This window comes from Bos javanicus, chromosome 15, assembly GCF_032452875.1.
Source record: "Bos javanicus breed banteng chromosome 15, ARS-OSU_banteng_1.0, whole genome shotgun sequence".
NCBI classification, from domain to species: Eukaryota; Metazoa; Chordata; class Mammalia; order Artiodactyla; family Bovidae; genus Bos; species Bos javanicus.
Window position 1 is genome coordinate 17908300 of NC_083882.1, and position 16907 is coordinate 17925206.

The window sequence follows — 16907 nt, forward strand, 5'->3', positions numbered from 1 at the left end:
TACTATGTCTATATTTATTTTCTTTTGGCATCTTAATGGAGTAGAATAATTTTCAAATTATTTGTACTTTTTTTTTAGGTTACAAATCGCAACTCAATTAATATCAAAATATCCTGCAAGTTTACCTAACTGTGAGTTGTCACCATTACTAATGATACTATACCAGCTTTTACCTCAACAGCGACGTGGGGAACGCACACCATATGTGTTACGATGTCTTATGGAAGTTGCATTGTGTCAAGGCAAGAGATCAAACCTAGAAAGCTCACAAAAGTCAGATTTATTGAAAATCTGGATTAAAATTTGGTCTGTTACTTTTCGTGGTATAAGTTCTGAACAAATGCAAACTGAAAACTTCGGCTTACTTGGAGCCATAATTCAAGGCAGTTTAGTTGAGGTTGACAGAGAATTCTGGAAGTTATTTACTGGGTCAGCCTGTAGACCTTCATGGTAAGTTGTCTATTAATTATATTTTGCAGCATATATATTTCCTGATTTTTGTAATTTCTAACTTCAGTTAAAAATATGTTAAATTCTGTTTCAGATTCTTTTGTTTGTTAAGGAAGTCTTAATTAAGTTTGAAATATGAAGAGATTACTAAGCCCAGTTTTAAAGATGAAGTATTTAAATTTCTTTTATTTGTAATTAGCAATTATCTGTTTGCTCATAAATAGAATAAACTTTATTTCTCTTAGTATTGCATACTGTTACAATAAGATAGTACTAAGTCAAGAATTTTCTCAAATGTAGTTGGATTTTTTGTGCTCATTTAGTCCATAGAGTTTATATATCTACCGTGTGCCAGCACATGTCCTAAAAATTGACCACAGAGTAGTAAAAAGATACACATGGTCTCTGTCCCTCTAAGAGCCTAATTGTTTTAAAATTGAAGTATAGTTGATTTACAGTATTGTGTTAGTTTGTGGTATATAAGCAGAGTGATTCAGTTTTTTCTATATGTGTGTGTGTGTGTGTGTGTGTGTGTGAGTGTGTATATGTATATTTTGTTTCATATTCTTTTCTTATGGTTTATTACAGAATATTGAATATAGTTCCTTGTGTATACAGTAGGACCTTGTTGTATATCTATTTTACACATAGTAATTTATGTCTGATAATCCCAAATTCTTAATTTATCCCTCTCCCACCTCCTTTTCCCTTTGGTAACCATAGTTTGTATTCTATGCAAAAAGTTTACTTTTAATATTAATTGTCTTTTGTTTTGCGACAGTCCCGCAGTATGCTGTTTGACTTTGGCACTGACAATCTGTGTAGTTCCAGAATCAGTAACAATAGGAATTGAGAAAAATATATGTGATGTAAGCAGAAATTCTTTAAAGGAATTGATAATGAAATGGCTCTTATTCTGTCAGTTAGAGGATGACTTTGAAGACAGTACAGAACTACCTCCAATTCTTTGCAGGTAATTTGAGTTCCTTAGCATGCTGCTGCTTTTTAAATTTATTTTGTAAGGTGCTCTCCATTTCTTATTTGATACTAGATGGCTTTATTTTGCAGTCATCTTCTAGAATTTTCCAGAATTAGTCCTAACTATTAAACAGTCCTTTTGTTTCATAGTGTTCTGTGTCTTTGTACCTGAATCTTTGCCCAAGTTCTTTTACTTTTTTTTCTCTCACTGCCTAGACAGTGAGAGTTACATGGTGATGATTGTCCCTAAATAGGTCCGTCTGAACATATATCCACTCAGGTATATTGTGGAATCATAAGGAGAATGCTTTCTGGGCTAAATATGTTAAATTAATGAGGGAAAGAAATTAAAAAGACAAACTGGGACTTAAGCACTAAAATGGGGAGCAACTTGCCCACTTAACCTGTCCTCAGTCAGTAATTGGAACTGAGTGATTGAAGGAGTTCCTCTGGATCCTAGTGATTTGACTTGAATTTCATAGTTGTTTAGGCTCTTTGAAAATTGAATATGGCCCTACATCTAGAAGTGTTGAAAATGATAGTAACATAAAATTTATGTTCCTTAAGTACTTTTTCAGTTGTTAAGAAATTTAGTACAGATGGAAACAGTTTTAATTTGGGGTCCAAATTTTAGAGATCAATATTTTTAGTTAAGTGTGGGCGTTTAAGTTTAAAGAATGCTTTAAATGGCTTTTGGTCTTTTAAGTAAAGATCTCTGTTTTTTACTTCATAGTAATTTTCCTCATCTTACCCTGGAGAAAATTCTCGTGAGTCTCACTATGAAAAACTGTAAAGCAGCAATGAATTTTTTCCAAAGTGTGCCAGAATGGTATGTTTCCTAATGGAGTTCTGTGTTGTTTTAATTAACAAAGATAATAATTTTAGCAGAGTGGTAGCTACATCTTAAAAATTGTGAACCAAATTGGTCAATTAAAAAAATTATAACTGTTAGCAAGGGAAAAGTTTCTTTAACTTCAATAATTATAATTTATGTTCTATAATGTGTTTATGATGGGATATTAACATAAACACATGGAAAAGGCTTTTTTTATATGTCAAATAAAATCTGAATGACTACTTTAAAAACTAATGATAATTTAGTATAGGGAAAACAAAAATCCAAAAACCTCATTTTAGTCGATTGACTTCAGAGGCTTATGTTTATCACTGTGACTGAAAATGATTCACTGGCATGAAGTTTTCTAGTCTTTCTCAAGAGGGCATAATAACGAAAAAAATCTACATTTTGGAGAAATGTAAAAAAAAGGGAAAAGTTTTCAGATAATTTGGTTTTCATTTTCTTTTTTTTATTTATTTGAGTGCCTCAAGTCTGAGTTGCGGCACGTGGGATCTTTCATTGTAGCATGCAGACTCTTGAAGGTTTGGCATGTGGGCCCAGTAGTTGAGCTCTCTAGTTGTGGCAAGCAGGCTCTGGAGTGCACAGGCTTAGTGCTTGCTGCGTGAAAGCTTAGTTGCTCCACTACATGTGGGATCTGACCAGGAATCAAACCTGTGTCCCATGCATTGCAAGGCAGATTCTCAACCACTGGCCCACCAGAGAAGTCCCTCAGATAATGTTATTCTTAATGTTTATATCTGTTGTTAATTGATGTTTTTTTTAATACTTCTGAATTTGCCTTTTAGATTGAATCTTTTATTTCTCTTGTCCATTTGTTAGTGAAATTGCTACTGAATAATGAAATTCAATGTAAGTAGTTATAAAAATCCAAAGAAGAAAAGCATTTAAAGAATAATTCACTAATTACATGAGCAATCTTTGAATAACATAGATTCAATGTTAATGCTAAGTTAATGTTTTATTTGTGATAGATAGATGCTATATAAAGGTAAAATAGTTGACAATTTGATCTTATAAATTGAAAATCTTACTTCTTTAAAGTGAGCAACACCAAAAAGATACAGAAGAACCTTCATTCTCAGAAGCTGAAGATCTGTTTCTTCAGACAACTTTTGACAAGATGGATTTTTTAACCATTGTGAAAGAACATACAATAGAAAAGCACCAATCCAGTGTAGGCTTTTCTGTCCACCAAAACCTCAAGGAGTCACTGGATCGCTATCTTCTGAGACTGTCAGAACAGCTTCTAAATAACTACTCATCTGAGGTGAGCTTTTCAAGAAGAGCTAAAGCCTGTGTTTGATTCTACTTTGGTAGACTGTTAGGAAGGAGAAATATGTCAGGAAAGGCCCTAAGGATGATGAGAAGCTTAATTTTAAAAGCAAAGTAATAGCACATGTCTACAATTGCAAAAAAACTTAGAATGAAAAAAGTAAAACTGAAGAAAAAGAATTACTTTTTTAACCAGAAATTCTTACAGACATTAAAGAAGTAGATTTCTTTGGGTAGGTTAATGGGCAGTAATAATGGTTTTGAACATACAGATTATTTGATGAAAAAGAACCTTAATTCAGAGGAGGGAAATTTTACGATAACAGAAAAGTACATAATTTAAACTAATCTAATAGATTTTGGTTGCATGAAAAGGGAGAGAAGTCATTGATAAATGAACTAACAGTCACCCATATTTAAGCAGTCATTTAGTGATGTCTTACATATTATTTCCGTTGTCATCTTAAAATCAAAAAATTATCATTGTATGTGTTGTTCTCTTATCAAAACTCCTATGTCTTTCTACCCATTTCTCTGTGTTCAAATAATCCACATGTCAAAATCCTCACGAAAGCCTTTTTTGATAATCTCAGCCGTATATCTTTTAATTTTCATGTTGTTGTTGTTCAGTCGCTAAGTCGTGTCTGACTCTTTGCAACCCCATGGGGTTGCATGCTAGGCTTTGCTGTCCACTGTCTCCCGGAGTTTGCTCAGATTCATGTATGTTGAGTCAGTGATGCTGTCTAATTTTCTCATCGTCTTTCTCATCCCTTCTTCTTTTGCCTTCAGTCTTTTCCCAGCATAAGGGTCTTTTCCAGTGAATCAGCTCTTCACATCAGGTGGCCAAAGGATTGGAGCTTCAGATTTAGCATCAGTTCTTATAATGAATATTCAGGGTTGATTTCCTTTAGAATTGACTGGTCCATCTCCTTGTTGTCCAGTGGACTCTCAAGAATATTCTCCAGTACCACAATTCAAAAGCATCAGTTCTTTGGCATTCTATATGGTTTAGCCCTTACTCTGCACGTGACTCCTGGAAAAGCTGTAGCTTTGACTATACAGACTTTTGTTGTCAAAGTGATACGTCTGCTTTTAATATGCTGTCTAGGTTTGTCAAAGGAGCAAACGTCTTTTAATTTCATGGTTGCAGTCATCATCTGCAGTGATTTTTGGAGCCCAAGAAAATAAAATCTGTCACTGATTCTACTTCTGTTTACCATGAAGTGATGGGACCGGATGCCATAATCTTCATTTTTTGAATGCTGAGTTTCAAGCCAGCATTTTCACTCTTGTCTTTCACTTTTATCAAGAGGCTCTTTAGTTCCTCTTCGCTTTATTTGCCATTGGAGTGGTATCATATGCATATCTGAGACTGCTGGTATTTCTCCCAGCAATCTTGATTCCAGCTTGTGATTCTGGACCAGCATTTTGTATGATGACCTCTGCTTATAAATTAAATAAGTAGAGTGACAGTATACAGCCTTGTCATACTCCTTTCTCAATTTTGAACCAGTCAGTTAGAACCATGTCTGGTTCTAATTGTTGCTTCTTGATCTGCATACAGGTTTCTCAGGAGATAAGTAAGGTGGTCTCGTATTTACATCTCTTGAAGGATTTACCACAATTTGTTGTAATCCATACTGTCAAATAGCTGAGAAAAGAAGAGAAGGTGAAAGGCAAAGGAGAAAAGGACAGATATACCCATCTCAATGCAGAGTTCCAAAAAATAGCAGGAGAGATAAGAAAGCCTTCCTAAGTGAACAATGCAAAAAAATGGAAAATAACAGAATAGGAAAGACTAGAGATCTCTTCAAGAAAATTGGAGATACCAAGGGAGAATTTCATGTAAAGATGGGCACAATAACGGATAGAAATGATAATGGGCCTAACAGAAGCGGAAGATGTTGATAAGAGGTGATAAGAATACACAAAGAACTACACAAAAAAGATCTTAATGACCTGGATAACCACGATGATGTGATCACTCACCTAAGCCATACATCCTGGAGTGTGAAGTCAAGTGGTCCTTAGGAAGCATCACTGTGAACAAAGCTAGTGGAGGTGATGGAATTCCAGCTGGGCTACTTCATAGCCTAAAAGATGCTGTTAAAGGACTGCACTCAATATGCCAGCAAATTTGAAAAACTTACCAGTGGCCACAGAACTGGAAAAGGCCAGTTTTCATTACAATCCCAAAGAAGGGGAATGCCAAAGCATGTTCAGACTACCGCACAATTGTACTCATTTCACATCCTAGGAAAGTAATGGTCAGTATCCTCTAAGCTAGGCTTCAACACTGTGTAACTGAGAACTTCCAGATGTACAAGCTGGATTTAGAAAAGGCAGAGGAACCAGAGATCAAATTGCTAACATCCGTTGGATCACAGAAAAAGCAAGAGAGTTCCAGAAAAGCACCTACTTCTGCTTTATTGACTACTTCTGCTTTAATGAGAGTTAGACCATAAAGAAGGCTGAGCGCCAAGAATTGATGCTTTTGAGCTGTGGTGTTGGTGAAGACTCTTGACAGTCCCTTGGACTTCAGGGAGATCAAACCAGTCAATCCTAAAGGAAATTAACCATGAATATTCATTGGAAAGACTGATGCTGAAGCTGAACCTTCTAGGACTTTTGCCACCCAATGAGAAGAGCTGACTTATTGGAAAAGACACTGATGCTGGGAAAGATTGAAGGCGGGAGGATAAGGGGATGACACACGGTGAGATAGTTGGGTGGCATCACCAGCTCAGTGGACATGAATTTGAGCAAGCTCTGGGAAGTGGTGAAAGACAGGGAAGCCTGGTGTGCTGTAGTCTATGGGGTCTCAAAGAGTTGGACCCAACTGAGCAACTGGCCTTAACTGAACTGAATACTGTCACAGGCTTTAGCATAGTTAATGAAGCAGAAGTAGATGTTTTTCTGGAACTCCCTTGCTTTCTCCATGATCCAACGAATGTTGGCAGTTGAATCTCTGGTCCTTCTGCCTCTTCAAAGCTTACGTTTTACACCTGAATGTTTCCAGTTCACATGATGTTAAAGTCTAACTTGAAGGATTTTGAGCATAACCTTGCTAGCATGTGAAATGAGTGCAGTTGTATAGTAGTTCGAACACTGTTTGGCATTGCCCTTCTTTGGGATTGGATGAAGACTGACCTTTTCCAGTCCTATGGCCACTGGTGAAATTTCTGAATTTACTGACACTGAGTGCAGCATCTTAAAAACAGCATCTTTGAGGATTTGAAGTAGCTTAACTGGAATTGCATCACCTCTACTAGCTTTGTTTTGTAGAATGCTTCCTAATGATATCCGGCTCTAGGTGAAGGATCACACCATCGTGGTTATCCAAGTCATTAAAACCTTTTTGTATAGTTCTTCTGTGTCTTCTTGTATAGTTATTCTGTTTATCCTTGGACAAGAAAATGGCAACCCATTCCAGTATTCTTGCTTGGAGAATTAATGGACAAAGGAGCCTGGCAGTCCATAGCGTTGCAAAATGTCTGACATGACTGAGCAACTATCACTCACTCACTCTGTATTCTTGTCGCCTCTTCTTAATGTCTTCTGCTTCTGTTAGGTCCTAGCAGTTTCTGTCATTTATCATGCCCATACTTTTATGAACTGTTCCCTTGATATCTCCAATTTTGTACCATATGCACCAATATCTCTTAAACTATGCTAGAAGCTCATTAAAGGGCATGTATAATCTCTCTTGATCTTTGTATCTTCTTCAATACCTTATTATATGATAAATGTTTAAGTATTTGTTGACTAAAATAAAACCTACAAGCTACTATGTCTAGATTCAGTAGCCATAACTTATGATCCAAAGAACCAGAGAGAGGACAACGTGCCTATTTGATCTATCTTGGTCTTAATTACTGTCTTTCTTCTGGATTATAGTTATAACTACTTTCATTATAGAGTAATGAGATCTCCTGTGTTTTTTCCTAAAATGCCATTTCATATAATATAGGAACAGAAAAATCTGAAAATCTTTTTTTTTGTTTGTAAACATTTGCACATTTCTTACATAATTCTATAAAATTGGTTGACAGGAGCTATTGATAAAAATATCTTGTACTTGTCTGTGGAGTTTGAAAAGCTGAGTAAATCAAGATCCTTATCTCTTAGAAACTGAAAATGTCATTTTAATGTCTTTTTATGAATAAATCTGATTTCTGCTCACATTCTAAGAATTATAGATTGTTATTTGCCTATCAATTTTTTCTTTCTTTCTTCCTTACCTCAGATATTTAAGGACGTATGTGTGCAATACACTGAGCCACTTTTGAAAAAGATGTGTTACTTGGCCATCAGGACATGCTTCTGTATTTCCTGAGAACCCTGGTTATTACAGCTCTGCAGGGATCCCTTAGATGTTTTTTAGAGATGATCAGAATTATGGCACTATTAATTTAGTTAACTGTAGTTTTTTAATGTGAAGACAAAATTTGCTCTTGCAAAAAACAATAGTACTCCAAATGATTTATGAAATATATAAAAACTTTTTATTCTGTACACTTAAACTTTTTATATTTTAAGACTTCAAATTCAGAGATGTTTGTCCGGTGTTCAAGTCTTTTGGTGGGTGTTCTTGGCTGCTATTGTTACCTGGGTGTCATAGCTGAAGAGGAAGCATACAAATCAGAATTATTCCAGAAAGCCAAGGTAGGAAGATTTATATCAATAGTACTTTGGATTAATTTAAATGAAATATATTCCTGGGAAAATTGGTATATTTGTTTGGAAAACAGACTATTATATAGGTTAACTGTTTCATTTATGTAGTCTGAGAGGAGATAATACTGTGTCTCTTTTCTTAAGATTTGACATTATTTTAAGCCAATATAAATGCAGCAATTGAAATAATATCATGTTGAAAATCAATCTCATTAACAAAAATAAGGATTTTTATCTATCCTTTTAAAAAGTTTTTCCTGAAGCAATTATCCTAAAGAATTCTTAAAAGCATTAATCAAATAGTCTTTCTAAGCATGAAATTAACTAACTCTGGGTATTGTTTTGTCAGTTGTGTGATTTGTAAAGATAACATGGTATAAAATTTGTTGTTTTTAAAAAATTGTTCATTTTTAATTATGTACCCAACATAACTTCTTGAAAGGATTAATTTTACCTGTTAAGTAAAATTTAAAAAAAACCTTCAACAAGCTATGATTTTACCTGAAGTTTGGATTTTTCGTTCTTTTTTTCTTAATAGTCTCTAATGCAGTGTGCTGGAGAAAGTATCACTTTGTTTAAAAATAAGACAAGTGAAGAATCTAGAATTGTTTCATTGAGAAATATGATACATCTATGTACAAGTTGCTTACATAACTGTTCCAAGGTAAGATGTTCTTCCTGCTTGACAGTGTAGCCTCTCCAGGAGGTTGATAATTGGTTGATGTCCTTACTGTTTTGGGGATCCATTCATAAGTAGATATACTGATTTTAAATTAAATTGATAAATTAAGATAGTACTCAGATGAATAAAGCAACAGGTAATCTGAGTTTCTCATGAAACTTTCAGGAAAGTTTCTGAGATTGTCTTACTCCTTTTATATAACACCTAAGTGATAACTTATTGCCAGTGTACTTTCATTCATTTAATAAAAGCTTTTTGACTACCAGGTATGTGGTATGCATACCACTACCCAAGGGCTTGTGGACACTGCAGAGATAAACTATTCAGGCACATATGTTACCCTCTTCTGCCCAGATAGACTTACATAAAATTTGGTGGAAGGATTGCTGCTATGTGTAATCTTTGTTTTGATTTGAAGGAGGCCTGAGGGGTAGTCAGGCCAGAGTATTGATAATAACCGGAAACATCTTTTAAAGCTAATGTTAAGTACATGGCCATATTAGCAGTATTATCAACATGTATTTTTAGAAGTGTTTTTTTGGGGGGATAAGAGGGGAAGGAGAGAGTGGAAGAATATACTGTAAGCTATGATTATTGCCTGTGTATGTTTAGGGGCAGTAGCTAGTATTTTACTTTAATGTTGTTTATGTCCAATAAAAGATATTTGCTACAGTTATTATTACTTTAAGAAAGAGGTAAGTATATTTGAAGCAATGTATGTCTTGTTCCTAATAGTAAACTATTTATCCATGCTTATTCTGATAGAGAATTTCCAGTATAAAAGAACATCTTCATTTTATTCACTAAGAGAAAATATTATATGTGAAGAATAATTATTTTTATATTGTTGCTTGCTGTTTTGTCTTAATTACAGCACAGTCCAAATAAGATTGCATCTGGCTTCTTCTTACGATTATTAACATCAAAGCTAATGAATGACATTGCAGATATTTGTAAAAGTTTAGTAAGTATGCTTCCTGTTTTACTATGATATTTCATTGACTCTAACATACTTTATATAACTTTGAAATTTCTTTGAAAAGGGATGTATCACTTCCCTTTTCCATGTATATGGAATCTTATGCTTTAAAAATGTGGAAATTTAATAAAGTTATTTGGTTTGCAGGGGAGAATGTATTTGCTTCTTATTATCAATACCATATGCTTGTCTGTTAATTTCTCAATGAATAATAATAGACCAAGTGTTTGGAAATTAATCATTCAGACTCAGTACTTTTTTCTGTATAACATCAGTTCAGTCGCTCAGTCGTGTCTGACTCTTTGCGACCCCATGACCCACAGCACGCCAGGTCTTCCTGTCCATCACCAACTCCTGGAGTCCACCCAAACCCATGTCCATTGAGTCGGTGATGCCATCCAACCATCTCATTCTCTGTCATCCCCTTCTCCTCCTGCCCTCAATCTTTCCCAGCATCATGGTCTTTTCAAATGAGTCAGCTCTTCGCATCAGGTGGACAAAGTATTGGAGTTTCAGCTTCAACATCAGTCCTTCCAATGAACACCGAGGACTGATCTCCTTTAGGATGGACTGGTTGGATCTCCTTGCAGTCCAAGGGACTCTCAAGAGTCTTCTCCAACACCACAGTTCAAAAGCATCAATTCTTCGGCATTCAGCTTTCTTTATAGTCCAACTCTCACATCCATACATGACCACTGGAAAAACCATAGCCTTGACCTTTGTTGACAAAGTAAGGTCTCTGCTTTTGAATACGCTGTCTAGGTTGGTCATAATTTTCCTTCCAAAGAGTAAGCGTCTTTTAATCTCATGGCTGCAGTCACCATCTGCAGTGATTTTGGAGCCCAGAAAAATGAAGTCTGACACTGTTACCACTGTTTCCCCATCTATTTGCCCTGAAGTGGTGGGACCGGATGCCATGATCTTCGTTTTCTGAATGTTGAGCTTTAAGCCAACTTTTTCACTCTCCACTTTCACTTTCATCAAGAGGCTTTTTAGTTCCTCTTCACTTTCTGCCATAAGGGTGGTGTCATCTGCATATCTGAGGTTATTGATGTTTCTCCTGGCAATCTTGATTCCAGCTTGTGCTTTTTCCAGTCCAGTGTTTCTCATGATGTACTCTGCATATAAGTTAAATAAGCAGGGTGACAATATACAGCCTTGACGTACTCCTTTTCCTATTTGGAATGAGTCTGTTGTTCCATGTCCAGTTCTAACTGTTACTTCCTGACCTGCATACAGGTTTCTCAAGAGGCAGATCAGGTGATCTGGTATTCCCATCTCTTGAAGAATTTTCCACAGTTTATTGTGATCCACACAGTCAAAGGCTTTGGCATAGTCAATAAAGCAGAAATAGGTGTTTTTCTGGAACTCTCTTGCTTTTTCGATGATCCAGTGGATGTTGGCAATTTGATCTCTGGTTCCTCTGCCTTTTCTAAAACCAGCTTGAACATATGGAAGTTCACGGTTCACGTATTATTGAAGCCTTTCTTGGAGAATTTTGAGCATTACTTGCATATAATGTACCAAAATTCAAAAGAATTCTCTATTCATAAAAACAAAAACCTTACTAGACAAGCAACATATATTTTTCTTTTTCATATCAATGGCTTGCATACTTCTTTGTCTGGAACAGTGCCTGGCACATAGTAGATATTCAAATATTTAATGAGTGAAAGAATATTCTGTAACTTGATTGTTTTCATTTAATGATAAATCTGAGTCATCTTTCCGTGCTGCTTTATAGAGTTATACCTTACTGCCTTACTTGTTTTTTTGTTTTGCAGCAATGTGGTGTTTCTATATTATATATGAAAATAGCATATATGTATTTTAACCTAACTGATCTTAATTAAAATTGTAAATGTTTGTTTTTTTCCTCCAAAGAATTGCTGCAGTAAATTTCTTAGTTTTGTCTTCTTTTTGTGCCTCTGAAGGATGTAGGAAAATTTTACAAATGGAATTTCTCGTTCAAATGGAATATGAATTTTATTGATACTTTTTGATAGATATTGTCATTGTCCTCCAAAATAGTCATTCTGTCCTCTATATAGTCAAGTTATATTCTTGCCTTCACCCTCATCAGTTTGCAGCAGTATGAAGTTTCTTAATGTAAGAAGTCACTTGTAAAGATTGTGCATTATTCTGCTATATTGACAGTGCAGATTATATATCCATTTTATACACCTGATTCTTGAATTGTTTGATTAGGTCAATTTTAACTGCAGAGTGCTTCTGAAAGAAGCCAGCTTGAAACATCTTTCTTTCTCTTGTTTGAAGGCATTCATTATCAAAAAGCCTTTTGACTTTGGAGAAGTAGAATCACTGAAAGAAGATACTGATGAAAATCTAACGAGGATGGAGGATCAGTCATACACGAGTTTATTTAATGATTCCCCTGCTAGTAGTGTTACTGATACAAATGAATCTGGAAAGAGCCAAATTACTACTGGTAAATACATTTTATTGCATGAGATTTTTTTTTTTAACCTTCTAGTATTATTTGATATTATAAAAGCCTTCATATATATTATTTTATGCTCATTTTATTTCCTTTTTGTGTAGTCATTTAGGATTGTTCCCTTCCATACAGTTTAGAATTATCTCACATTTAATTGAATTTATTATCAGTTCCTATTTTATCCTTCATGGGCGAATTTAAAATAATTGCTAAAGAAATAAAAACATTTTTGGATAACTAAACATATTGGTTATTTGGAAATAATAAGCAGGATGTGCAAAAGCACCCATAATGCAGTCGTTGTTTACCTTTTTTCTATTATTTCTACATAGACCCATATAATTCAAAATTATAATCAGCATCAATATTCAGATGCCTTTTTATACCTTTGTCTGTTTTCTTTTAACATTAACTAGAAGCAGTTTTTTCATTTAGGTACTTGTGCTGTTGATAATCATACTTTTTAATGGCTGTATAATAGCATATTTAACATACATACCGTAATTTACTAGGCCATTTTGTTTATTGTCAGAAATTTAGATCCCTTTCTAATGATATTGCAGTGACTATTTGCCCATGTATATTTTTCCATATATTATTTTTTGATGACAGAATCCTAGAGTAACCTTTTATAAAGAATTTTGAAGCTTTTAGTGTGTAATCAAATTTATTATAGTTTTGCTTTCCATATATTTTTATTTCTTTTTCTGTTCAGGGAAGATACTTGTGTTAATGTTCATTGTATGTGGTTGTTTTACACCTTTGTTAGTCTTTTTTTTTCCCCATCTCTGTTAGTCTTAATAAGTGCTTTTTATTTTTAGGTGCCATGAATCCTTTAGCTGAAGAACATCTGTCAAAGCAAGATCTACTTTCTTTAGACATGCTCAAGTTCTTGTGTATGTGTGTAACGACTGCTCAGACTAACACTGTGTCATTTAGGGCAGCTGATATTCGGAGAGAATTATTAATGTTAATTGATTCTAGCATGCTAGACCCTACCAGATCTCTTCATTTACACATGGTGAGTTCAGTGAAAGAAGTGCTTTGAGTGTACTTGATCTTGCTAGCTAAATGTAATGGACTGACATATAAGAATCACATTGTACCTTTGACGAATTGAAATTGCTTCCTTAAGAAATGAATCTGAGACTGTTATAAAATATACTTTTAATGTGCTGTAAAAACATTTAAGTGGATACTGTAACATTAAGACTTGAATGGACTTTGGATAGATTTCTTTGCTTTGGGTATAATTTTTATAAATTATTTTAAATCAGGCCAAGAAGCACAGACTCTGAATATGAAAATAATACATAACATTGTTATTGAAGTCTGAATCTTGCCTTGACCTTGGTTTGTATGCTTTAAAATGTTTTAATGTAATTTCAAAGTGGCTATAAAGTTAAAATACTACAGAATGTCATATATTTCATGCCTAAGCCTCTGTAATTAACATTTTGCTACATTTGACTTATCTTTCTCTGCATGCTATACCCATACACAAACACACACACACAGACACATACTTTTTTCTGTACCATTTTGACATTAAATATTCAAATATGATGCCCATTTACTTTAGTGTATATGTCCTAAAAACAGTGATGCTCTCCTATATAACCACAGTATCATCATCAAGAAATTAACATTGTACAGTTAATTATACATCAATTAACATTGATGTATAATCATCAAGAAATTAACATTATATCATGTTAACTAATAAATATGATCGTTTATTAGTTCCCAGGTCTGTTCACTTTCTTTCAGTGTGGAAGAGTTGTTTACTCTTTCCTTATCTTTCATGACTATTTTTGAATAGTATAGCCGCTGTATAGAATCCTACTGTTTGAATTTGTCTCATGTTTCCTCATTAAATTTAGATTTAAACAAAAGTAATCTCTCTCCTTTGCTTCCTTCATCAGCCTACTCATTTACAGATAGATACCTCCAATTCCAATCCAGCACTGTAGAATTTATTTTTCTCTGTCCATATGTGTAGCTCCCTTTCCAAGAGTAAGAAATCTGGCTTTCCACTTAACCTCGATGGATTTGTTTACTTAATATTATTACAAATAACTTATCTCCTGACCATGGGTGCTTAGCCCCCATGTTGGTGAACATGTGGTGGGAGCTCCTATCTCAGTGAGTATGCTGGATGAGTCTATGGTCATATCCCTGTCACAGGCAGCAAGTTGGCAAACGTGTTAGGTGATTTCCCCAGCCATGGGAAACATGCCAATTAGAATCCCTTGGAAATATTGAGGTTGAGTCCCTGATAGAATTTCTTGTCATATTCTAGCTTTGGTGAACATCCTGGCTGATCTCCTAGCTCTGGCAAATATGTTAGGTTGAGTCCTGTTTGATCCCTTGGTTTCCAACCTGGCAACACTCTAGTAATGTCTCTAGCCCCAACCAGCTGGGAGAGCTGTATCCTTTTCTGGGGCTTTGATGTTAAAAAGTCATTTCAAGACACTCACTAATATCACACATGACTCTCATGGCGTATATTTAAAATGGTCCAACTTAATGTTCTTTTTATAATATCAGAAGGAGTAAGAAACATTTTTCTACATATAGATGATGGCGGTGGGGGAAGGCTTCTGATTCTTAATACAGCAAGAAAATTGTTTGACATGTCAGAAACTGGCTGCCTAGTTATAACTTACCATTATACTAGTGGTTGCTGAGAAGCCCTTTATATTGTACCATAGAGAGCCTACAGGACGATAAGTCAGGGTATTTGGATTATTCACTGTGCATATTTATCTCTGCTTTCTAAAATTCATTAATAGAATAGGTTTTAACCATTGAAGTTTTAAACCTCAAGTATTGTTTTCAGAGGTGGTGACATAGTTTCAGACTCTTGCTCAGACGGTTAATCCCGACAGTGGTAACAGCTGTCACTCACTGAACGCTGTCAAAAAAATTTAGACCTTTACATGCATTTCCTTTCATCTTCACAGTAATCTGGCCAGTTAAGTGCTGTATCCTTATTTTACAGCTGAGAGTACAAAGAGGTAGATGACAAGGCAAGTGTTAAAACCACACAAGTAGTAACATTGTGGTGCTAGGATTTGTGTCCCACTCTCTTTGACTTCAAACTCTCCTGCTATTGCCTGGTAAAAATTTCACTGCTCAAGTGTGTATGTGTAGGCACATGTGTTTATATATATGAATTTATGGTTTGCATATATGTATTTATTTAAGTGAATGATATATAAATATCATTTGAACAAAAAAAAACTAATTCCCCCCCTCCCCCCGCCCCGCTCCACCCCCTGTCTTAGTATCTAGTGCTTTTAAAGGCGCTTCCTGGAGAAGAATATCCCTTGCCAATGGAAGATGTTGCAAAACTTCTAAAACCACTACCGTAAGACATGAAAACCATATAGAATATTCACTCTAAATTTATAAACCAAACTGGTGTGTTCTGTTATGCTGATAAAGTTAAATTTTTTCCACCACAGCAATGTGTGTTCATCTTATCACCGTGACCAAGATGTTTGTAAAACCATTTTAAACCATGTCCTTCACGTAGTGATGAACCTGTGTCACAGAAATATGGATGATGAGAACACAAGGGATGCTCAAGGACAGTTTCTAACAGTGATTGGAGCATTTTGGTGGGTGTAGATTATTTTATGAAGTTCATGTTTTTCTTTTGCCACTTTTGCATGCAAATGCAAACTTTGCATTTCTACTTTAGTGATTTTCTTCTAATCCTTGAATGTAGCTATATATGTTTTTTAACAATACTGAAATGTAAGTTGTATTTCCCTTCTTAATTGCTTGAAGAACTACATTGTTTTCTGCTTAAGGCTTGGCTTCCTAAAGTGAGTTTAGTGTATTTCTGTTTGAATTCTGAACCACTTAATAGTTTGACAAGTATGATGAATTAAAGCAAAGTACAAGTCTAATAAATCAGTTGAGTAGTTTATATTCCTAAAGTGAACAAGTTGGCCTTGTCAGTATCTGATTATTTCATGCACAGAAACACAGTGTGAGATAATACTAAGATATTATAGAGGAGCATATATATGTAATTCAGGACCCTCATACCATTTGGTGGGTAAGGATTTCTGAATCAGTACAGAATATGGTTTTTTAAATCTTTGATATACAACACTAAAAATGTTTTCCTTTTCAAGCATGTTTTCAATAACATGGTTAGCTGAAGTGTGATAGCCCCCAAATGAGGTATAATCATATGACACAAATACATTAAAATAAGCTGCTTTTCAAACCAATTTATTTTAGCTGGAATTTTTGAAAGGTGAGAAAAATGGCATATACTGCATAGTGAGAATTAAATTTATCATGGAAAGTAATTTTGGAAGCTGCCTAGAATAATCTTAATGTCCAGTAATTTTTTTTTTGACTATGCTTTTATTGGAATAATTACTTGATATTAAGACGTGTACTTTATTTCAGGCACTTAACAAAGGAGGGGAAAAGTACATTCTCTGTAAGAATGGCACTAGTAAAATGCCTTAAAACTTTGCTTGAGGTAAGTTATTCCACTTTAATTATTAGTAAGGTCTCCAGTGAT

General features: G+C 34.7%; 1 protein-coding gene across 4 annotated transcripts in view; it reads left to right on the forward strand.

Annotated features, from left to right (window-relative positions):
- The window catches only part of ATM (ATM serine/threonine kinase), a 152252-nt gene that overhangs the window by 37187 nt on the left and 98158 nt on the right, over positions 1 to 16907 (forward strand). For all 4 annotated transcript variants that reach the window (XM_061440214.1, XM_061440213.1, XM_061440215.1 and 1 more), the window contains 12 exons: positions 79 to 450; positions 1232 to 1423; positions 2162 to 2257; positions 3329 to 3554; positions 8099 to 8224; positions 8775 to 8900; positions 9793 to 9882; positions 12175 to 12346; positions 13177 to 13376; positions 15646 to 15728; positions 15826 to 15981; positions 16790 to 16865. In XM_061440214.1, coding sequence (XP_061296198.1) covers positions 79 to 450; positions 1232 to 1423; positions 2162 to 2257; positions 3329 to 3554; positions 8099 to 8224; positions 8775 to 8900; positions 9793 to 9882; positions 12175 to 12346; positions 13177 to 13376; positions 15646 to 15728; positions 15826 to 15981; positions 16790 to 16865 — 1915 coding nt within the window. The remainder of the gene's footprint in view (positions 1 to 78; positions 451 to 1231; positions 1424 to 2161; positions 2258 to 3328; positions 3555 to 8098; positions 8225 to 8774; positions 8901 to 9792; positions 9883 to 12174; positions 12347 to 13176; positions 13377 to 15645; positions 15729 to 15825; positions 15982 to 16789; positions 16866 to 16907) is intronic.